This window comes from Lontra canadensis, unplaced genomic scaffold, assembly GCF_010015895.1.
Source record: "Lontra canadensis isolate GAN:19392208 unplaced genomic scaffold, GSC_riverotter_1.0 scaffold62, whole genome shotgun sequence".
Taxonomy (NCBI): Eukaryota; Metazoa; Chordata; class Mammalia; order Carnivora; family Mustelidae; genus Lontra; species Lontra canadensis.
This window is the reverse complement of record NW_022631056.1, coordinates 3,560,082-3,568,793: the sequence shown is the minus strand read 5'-3', so window position 1 is coordinate 3,568,793 and position 8,712 is coordinate 3,560,082. Positions and strand designations below refer to the sequence as shown.

Genomic DNA, 8,712 nt, shown 5'->3' with positions numbered 1-8,712 from the left:
GATGGAAATACGTTTGCTATAAGAAGGTCTCTTGTCTTTTATGATACCTTATGCAGACTGACAAGGAAAAACGAAGTCATTTCTTAAAAAAAAAATTAATGAGTATTTGTTGCTTTCCCCTAAATTCCAATAACTTCATAATATCTTTTAAAATGGAATTTTGTTTAAAACTTTTAATTTATAACTCCCATTTTGCCATATTAAAAAAAATTATTGAAGGGAGATCTACCTCCCTCCCCCAGGCTCTCCAAAGAGAATATCAAATACCACGAAAATTCTATATTTATGACTACCCAAAATGTGCTCTCTGAATTTAACAATGATCCATCCAGATGTTTTGGGGTGATGGAGAAACAAAAAAAGAAAAAAAAAAAAACGGGTCTTGTTAGCCAATCCCTTTTAAAAACATCACATGTAAAAAGAGCCCTTAATAATTTGTTGTGTTGGTAAGTCAGACAACTACTAGATTAACTGTTAAATTGCCTTAATTAATGGGAGCAGCCACCCTGAATGATGTAATCCTAGCCTGAAGAGAAGAAACCATATTTTAGAAGTCTGTGCAACCATATCGATTACTGTTATTTGGATTTTCTGGAGTACTAAAACCATGGAGCTCCCCATTGCCGATAGTGGCTTTGAGGACTGGCTGGCTTTTTAGGTATCTGAGCCATTTGGGATATTGGGGTATACTAATACATAGGAAATTATATCCAGTGCTTAGATTATAATCCACTGGTATTCCTTCCCCAATAGGGAACTTGTCATGACAGCTATGGACCCATGTGTATCTGGAAATAAGACGGCTACAAAAGAGAGAGGAGCTCCCATTAAGAATCCCAGTTCTGCAGGCATCTGAGCATTTAGGTAATCAACCGTTGAGGATTATCATCCTCAACCTGGATTAAGGCTAGAGACTTCCTGCAAAAATACATAATTGCCCATTCCTCTACGCTAACCATGACACTGCATGCAGACTTGCCCTGTAACATTCAGACATTCAGTATTGACACACAATAAGTATTATATTCGTTTTTTCTTTTACTTTTTTTTTTTCTTTATAGTGGACTATGAGCCTCTGGAACAACTCTCTGATGACAGCCACACCCACTGACCCTGGACGTGATTTTCAGGGCTAGCTGTAGATACCTTCATTGCTTTGAGGATTTATATTTTCCTTCCATTCAAAAGCCCAGCAGTGACTCTTTCTTTGGGACGTCGAGCTAGTGATGAAACTCACAGGATCCATACCCTCTATAAAATGTATTAATTGCTCATTGCCCTGAAATAAATTAGTAATTTAATGGTAATACAAGGAAAAATAAAGTGATAGACATCATCATAATTATTGTGGAATTTTCTTCCCTGAGTAGGCTGGACTCTGTAATCCTTCAAGTCTAAGTACTAGAATTCTTATTCTGCAAGACTTGTTCTTACTGTAGCAGGATTTACCTTCTTTTTCTCCAAGAAAACAGCCCAATAAATGTTTAGTACGAACTTGTGGCTTGTGAAAACCAAAGACAGGGAGGTGTTCTAGGAAAATGTACCACCCATTAAAACCAAGTCAAGTTATGGAAAAGCATCTTTGTAGGTTTTAGAATGCTTTATTTCTAATAGAAACTGTAGATCACACATAGATGATTGCGAAGAAATACATATATTTACATCCAGGAAATTCCCAAGTATCCAGAATATTTGTGTTGATGGTTTTTTCTGGAGCTGCATTCTGAGATTGAAATCAGTTGGGAAAACCGTGCCTCAAATATTCTCTTCAATTTGCTTCTGTGGCAATTTAGTCAAACAACCTGCTTGGAAGTAATCTATTTGCAGAACCTAGGTGGGGAAAAACCTGCCACATCCTATAATTCACTGAGCAGGTTTTGGCTCCCACTTTGCCAATCCATCTTGAATACTGGCTAGTGCCCTGCATCTAGCAATACATATGATCAAGCAATTTAGCGCAAAAAAGAGAAAGGCCCCACAACTTGGCATCCCCGTGGACATTAATCTTAGAGAAAACCAAATGGATCCAACTTTTGCCAGAGTTTAATAGCAAAGCTGTCACATTTTACACAAATGAGCATCAGGTCTGTTAGCGAATGGAAAGAGAGGACCAGGAGAAGCGGAGTGGGGGAGGTGGGGCTCCTGACTGCAGTCTTTTCAACGCGGCTCCAGTTTTTAGGGGAGGGGCCGGGATGCGTCCCATGGCAGGAGAGAAGTAGTTAAAAATTATTGCTAGCAAGGGGCCGGAACCTCGGGATGTGGGTATATATAAGACCGCGCCTCCGGGCAGAGCTGCTGTTGCTGCTGCTGCTGCCGCCGCCGTGAGAGCCAGGACTAGCCACACGGGCTTAGCAACCCTCACTAGCCAGAGGCGGGGGAAAGGAGCAAAGGGGTCGGGTGGGGTCCAACCCGGGTTTCCTGCTTCACCTCTGGGGCAGACACGGACCCTCTAACTTCTGTTTCCTCTCCTTAAACGCGCACCGGCGGGGTGGTGCGCTCTAGCTCAGCACACAAGCGCGCGGCAAGGGCGCGCCCGGCTCCAGGCCCTGCAGAAGGCGATGAGTGCCGGGCCCTGGCCAGCTGGGCTCCAGCGGCGGGAGTAGGGTCCGGCGGGGAGGCAGGGAGGCTCAGAGGTTAGAGCTCCCGCTGCGCGGCGGGCAGTGGTCGTCTTCGCTCCACGCACACCTGCTGCTGTCGCCGCGCCGCGATGAGCCGCGTGGTCTCACTGCTGCTGGGCGCTGCGCTGCTCTGCGGCCACGGAGTTCTCTGCCGCCGGGTGGTCAGCGGTGAGTCAGGGGGGCTGCCCGCCGAGCGGATAAGCAGGGAGAGGGGACCGCGGGGTGCGGGGACAAGGGCGGTGCGTGGCCGTCTGTTCTGGGGTCAAGGCTCTCCAGGAGCTTGGAAACCTGTGCGGAGTAGGGGGTCGGGAGGAGAGGGAGGCGTGGCAGGGAAGGGACTAGATTGTGGTCAGCTTTCTTCCCGGCCCCGCAAAAACACACACAGAGAAAAGTTTAAATTTGGGGGGAGTGCCTGGTTCAGTAACTGCAAAGTGAGCTCTGCTACAGCGTTTTCCAAGACTAATTTTCACTCTCTTTTTAAGAGCGTAGGCCACGGGGCAGGGCTTGGCACCTGCAAAAGGGGTGGGGTACCATGGAGCAGGAAGAGGAAGGAAACCCAGAGCTTCAAGAACCGCTGCAGAAATGCCAACCCCTGTTGGCTTGTCTTGACTTCGGTCTGCGCACTGTGTTCAGTCGGATGGTTTCTGAGACCAGACCTACTCTTTGAGGGTGGCTCTCAGACTCCTGGGCATACATGCGGCCTTTGTTCTCAGGGAGGGCTGACGAAGAACAGGGGACTTACTGGTCATTGTGTGTAGACGCCTTTCCTTTGCACACCTTATTCCAAATTGGTGACTTTTCAGAAAAGGAAGTCCGGTCGAGTTGGGCTGAGGTGTACATGGTAATGGCCACAGGTTCGTGCACACAGTAGGTGCCCAATTAGGTGGGCCGAGTCCGTGCCAGGGAAGTGGATCAGAATTGGCAAGCTTCCAAGCATTTGCTCAGATTTTTCTTTTTCTTCGACTTTCATTGTTCTATTGTTAAGCAATTTATGTCTCATTCACCATCCCTTACTTTTGGGGAAGGTCTCTTTAAAAAAAAAAAAATTCTCAAAAGCTTAGGATGAATGAATTGTGCCTTACATGAAAATTGAGTATAACAATCCCTACTGAAATTTCTTGCAATGTTAATTAAAGTGTTTCAATGAATATTTGTTGAATGTATGTGGGAAAGTGTTTTAAGTGTGGACTTTTTTTTTAATGTAAAAAGCACAAATTCCTTTTCACATTCCGTTCATCAGTATAACAGGTGTCACTAGAGGTAAGGATAGATGAGAGATGACATCAACTTAATCCATAGTGAAGCCAGACCTTTAGAAACTGGCATATTAAGCTTAATTGTTGCTGATCTTCCCCTCAGCAATATGTGATGTTCTACATCTTGAGACTATAATTCTTCAGTGTCTAGTTATCAATCACTCACCGCTGACTTTTTGGCCCTCTGGAGACACTGGAATTAAATACATGGTGAACTGTCATTTGGACATGCACGCTGCTTACATTTGGGGAGCAGGGAGAGAAAATCAGGCTCATTATATTGATAAATTGAAAACTTTACAGTACCAAGTTAGGATGTTACAGGAACCATATATTAGATCCCTTTCCCCTTAATATAGCTTTGAAGAAAAAGTTCACCATATAGACCTGAGTGTTTGAATTATATATTTGACTGCTTTTGTGTTTATGAGAATTACTCTTACAAATGATTGAGCAGCAGAGACCAAGCTTTTAGCATATGGTGTGTTTTTAGAAACACTTCATTGCCTTGAGTAGTATCCTTTTGGTATATTCTTGTTTGTATGCCATAAACTTTGCAAAAGAGAAGAAAAATATGTAAAATAAAAACAGAACTTAAAAAATTGTTAATGAAAAGTTTTTTTTTCTGTATTCTATTATTGCATAAATTGTTGCAAACCTTTTGTTATGTTTTCCTGTAGAGTATTTATAGGCATCTTGTAGATGACATCTGGAAAATTTCTAATTAACTGAACATGACCTATTTGATTTAGCATAAATGATGATGTTTACTTGATATCAAAACAATTACTTAGTTATGTTTTTCTTATGGATAATTTAATTATCCTTGGCCATAAAAATTTGCATTAAAATTTAACCATTATAAGTTTGTGATTTTATCTTTTGAACACAATTAAAAAATATTTTAGCCACAATAGCATGAGTATAGAGAGTCTAAAACATGACATGTTGGAAGTAGTAGGTGTAATGTCTGATGCATCAATGTTAAGTTCTATGTGGTGCATCAACTTTTTCCTGCCACTGGGGACCAAAATTCTACTCAAGTATCTGTCAAATGAAATCAGCTCTTTGGGGCTGTTATTAGGAACATACTTGTAACATATGGAACATATCAGTATAGCTATTTGTAATTTATACTTAGTGTACCAAAATAATTACTTTCTCCAGAAAAAAGACAGGAACCCACAAAATAATTCTTTATAGAAATTTTCTTTATTTTAGTACTTTAAAACATGCGATATTTCCCATACTTTTAAATACATCACTATTTTAAAAGTTGAGAAACAAAATAAAAGTATTTTCATAAGAAATAGGAAAGTATTTTTATAGATTAGCAGTCATGTTTATTTTAATGCATAAATACATAGTAAAATAAATAACCATGAGAGTAATTTAATGTATTAGAGTATTTAATGAAAGAATATTTAATGAATTTATGAGTTAATTTTGGAATTACTTTTAGGATCTCAGATTTGTACTGATTTGTTACTTACCACAGATATGTAGAGAATATTTGTGGGGAGTAAAATCATTTAATTCCATGACTTGACTGGTAGATTATGAGAGACTTAGGACAAAGATAAGAGGATTTTACTGATGGGGACATGGATACATATGAGAAAGAAGTGTTCAGGAGTGCCAGGTAGGTTTCCAACTTGGTTTAGGCTCAGGTTTCTCAGAGTCATGGCATCCATGCTAGGCATGAAGCTGACTTGAGATTCTCTCCCTCTGTTCCCTCGCCCCCTGCCCTGCCACCTCTCTCCCTCTCTCTCTTAATAAATAAATAAATCTTAAAAAAAAAAAAAAAACAAAATACGAAGAAACAAAACAGAACTGTTCAAAATTCAGGTTTTTTTTTTTTTTTTTTTTAAAGATTTTATTTATTTATTTGACAGCCAGAGAACACAAGTAGGCAGAGAAGAAGGCAGAGAGAGAGAGAGAAGCAGGCTCTGCACTGAGCAGAGAGCCCGATGTGGGGCTCGATCCCAGGACCCTGGGATCATGACCTGAGCCGAAGGCAGAGGCTTTAACCACTGAGCCACCCAGGCGCCCCCAAAATTCAGGTTTTTAAGGTAGAAAGATATGTCTGAAGAACATGTGGGTATTTTTAAATATTTGAGGTGTTTTTGAAGTAATGTGTGTGTATGTTTTTTACTCTTGCTTTTTCTTTTTAGTGGGCACAGCAGTGATCCCCAACCTGTTATACAGTAAAGGGTACTAAGTGTTTTGCATGGTACCTCCATATTTCTGCAGAAAATGTTAATATGTATTAATTTGAACTCATTGGAATTGGCCTGCATTTTATTTAGGATCCTGGGGGATTTAGACACATCTCTTCTGTTGTGTAGCTGCTACAGAATTATGCAGATCTATCGGTTGTGACCAGTAGCTGTAGGTTATTGTAATAGCAAGGGAGATAGAAAAAAATCTGCTGAGCATATCCCATCCTGTGGTACTATTCCATGACATCATCAAAAGCATAAAGTGATGACAGTGCAATTTTCAAAGATGCAATTACTTTAAGTATCTCTTGGGCAGGAAAGGAACAAATTAATCTTATTACTAGTCATTTAATAAATTACACATCTATCATAGCCATTACTCCTTAACTGCTATTTTTCATCATTTTATAGATTTGTTTTGAGAACTCTTCTTCCCGAGGATGGCAATAACTATTTCAATAATGTTAAAAATGAGGTGGTATTGTGTAAAGGGGTCCAGAGTGGAAATCCAGCTGATGTTCACACTAACAATTTTTACTTTTTATAACAGCATTCTGTGGTGGGCACTTGGCGTACAGGTAGATGAATGTATTCAATTGGCAGGCGCTCTTGTAACATATTACTGGTAATAGAAAAGACCCGATGACTTGAATCCTGTTGCACTCCTTGTAATTGGGAAAAATTCATTTGGGGTTTGCTTTATGTAGAAGATGTAAGGGCTGGATGAAAAAAAATACTTAAGACTAGATATGGTTTGAAAATCTGATATAGGTGTTGCAATATTAATCCTGTGTCTAAATGTTCAGTAATAGAAAAACCAAAATCTGCTTAGAAAAACAAACTCTCAATGCATAAGCCCTTGCACATATCAGCAATGGTAATCAATAACAGATCAATGCTAATAATTTAAGATAGAAAACATGAATAAGGTATATGTTCATCAATCTCTTTATTTCATGAAATATTTTGCTTTAGAAAAATTATTACATTTGTCTAGGGAGGCAGCATAGACATCTGGGTGAAGGTGTGGACTATGGGGCCAGAGAGACAGTCTGGTTCTAAACCCTGACTACTGTGTTGTGTGAATCTGCAAAATATCTAACTTTTTAAAATAGGATGGGAGCTACATGATGTGACCTACAGCACAGGACTGTTGGAGGGTGAAGGGGTTTGAACAGATTTGTGCAGACTGGGTCGTGCACAGGGAGTTTGTGCCAAGAAGCTGAAAGGGAGCTCAGCGTGCAGGTCCTGTGCCTGGAGCTAAGGCCACCTAGAAGAAAACAACTTTTTCTAGCTGAGCAGCCTATATTGCCAGGAGAACACATCTTTTCCTAATTTACCCAAAGGTGTGGCTGGTAAGACCCTCCATGCTTAACTATTCATAAATGTCTGACTATTATTATTACAATACTTCTTTAAAACTCCTTTTTAGGTGAGAAAACTCCATTTTAGGTGAGAAAACCAGGAAAGTTTTAAGTAATGCCCCCAAACATACCCACAATTCAACTATAGCTCTGGAATTTTCAGCAGCTATTTTTGATTGAATGTTTTAACTTTTGAGTCACACAGTCACTTGGTTTACCATTTGCTATTTAGATCCCAATTTTTAAATATGCAAATTTAAAAAAATGAGTTCCATTCCCTTCTCAAAGCTTGTGGTATTTCTCAGTGGGAGAGGTAGGACTTGCAACTGCCACCACAGCCCACAAAATGACCCAGGACTACAGTTTTGAGTTTATCAATGCAAGAAAATATATTCTAACACCCTTGTACTAGCACATTATACATTTAATTGCACTATAAAATCTCTGTTACAAAAATGAAAACTTATTATAACAAAACTTTTTTATTTTTTTAAATAAAAAATCATCCTTAAGTTGGTGTACTATTGAACACTTTAAGGAGCACACTGTTTGAAAGCATTTCATTTTAGTTTAGAAGTGCTGGCATTGTATCAGAGATCATGGCACAGTGTATAATATTGGATCAACCTATTTAGTTATGTGATTTGGGAGAGAGTAAGAAAGAATGATGAAAAACCAATTATTTTGTGGGATTTTGGTAAAATATCCAAAGTTCAGTCAGTCAGGTTTGGGGAAGACTTATTATGTAGATTCTCTTTTGTACAATTTTTTTTTCCTTTTTGTAACTAAAAGTAGATCATGATTGAACCATAGAAATTCATATCTTCCATGCTTTTATTGAAAATTATGATATAAATTCAATACTCAATATTAATAATATATGCTTAGAGCATAAGATATAAAAAATGTTATTACTTTGCTCACAGAGGACTCAGCTGTCAGAAAGTTAATAAATATAAGCAAAATAAAACTGAATCATAGATCCTTTCTATTCGGGAAGAAAAAAGTAAACTGCCATAATACTATGAGTTCGGCCCCACTTTTATATCAATGCCAAAAGCATTTACTGCCAATATTTAGTTCTAACAGACAAAACCATCTATTCATGGGAATAGTAGAATAGGAGAATCTTAGCAGTGACAGTGATAGGAATGTTTATGCTGTATGCATGTGTGTATAATATTAATAGGTATAGAATCCTAGGTGGAAATCCTAGGTGACATTTAGTAAATTGTTAGTATGAAGTTTGCCT

The 8,712-nt window shown here is 39.2% G+C and overlaps 1 protein-coding gene across 2 annotated transcripts in view; it reads left to right on the top strand.

Moving 5' to 3' along the window:
- Positions 1–2,416: 2,416 nt before the first annotated feature.
- Positions 2,417–8,712, top strand: part of CHODL (chondrolectin) — a 28,146-nt gene continuing 21,850 nt past the window's right edge. For both annotated transcript variants that reach the window (XM_032877994.1, XM_032877995.1), the window contains exon 1: positions 2,417–2,786. In XM_032877994.1, coding sequence (XP_032733885.1) covers positions 2,708–2,786 — 79 coding nt within the window. In that variant the 5' untranslated portion in view covers positions 2,417–2,707. The remainder of the gene's footprint in view (positions 2,787–8,712) is intronic.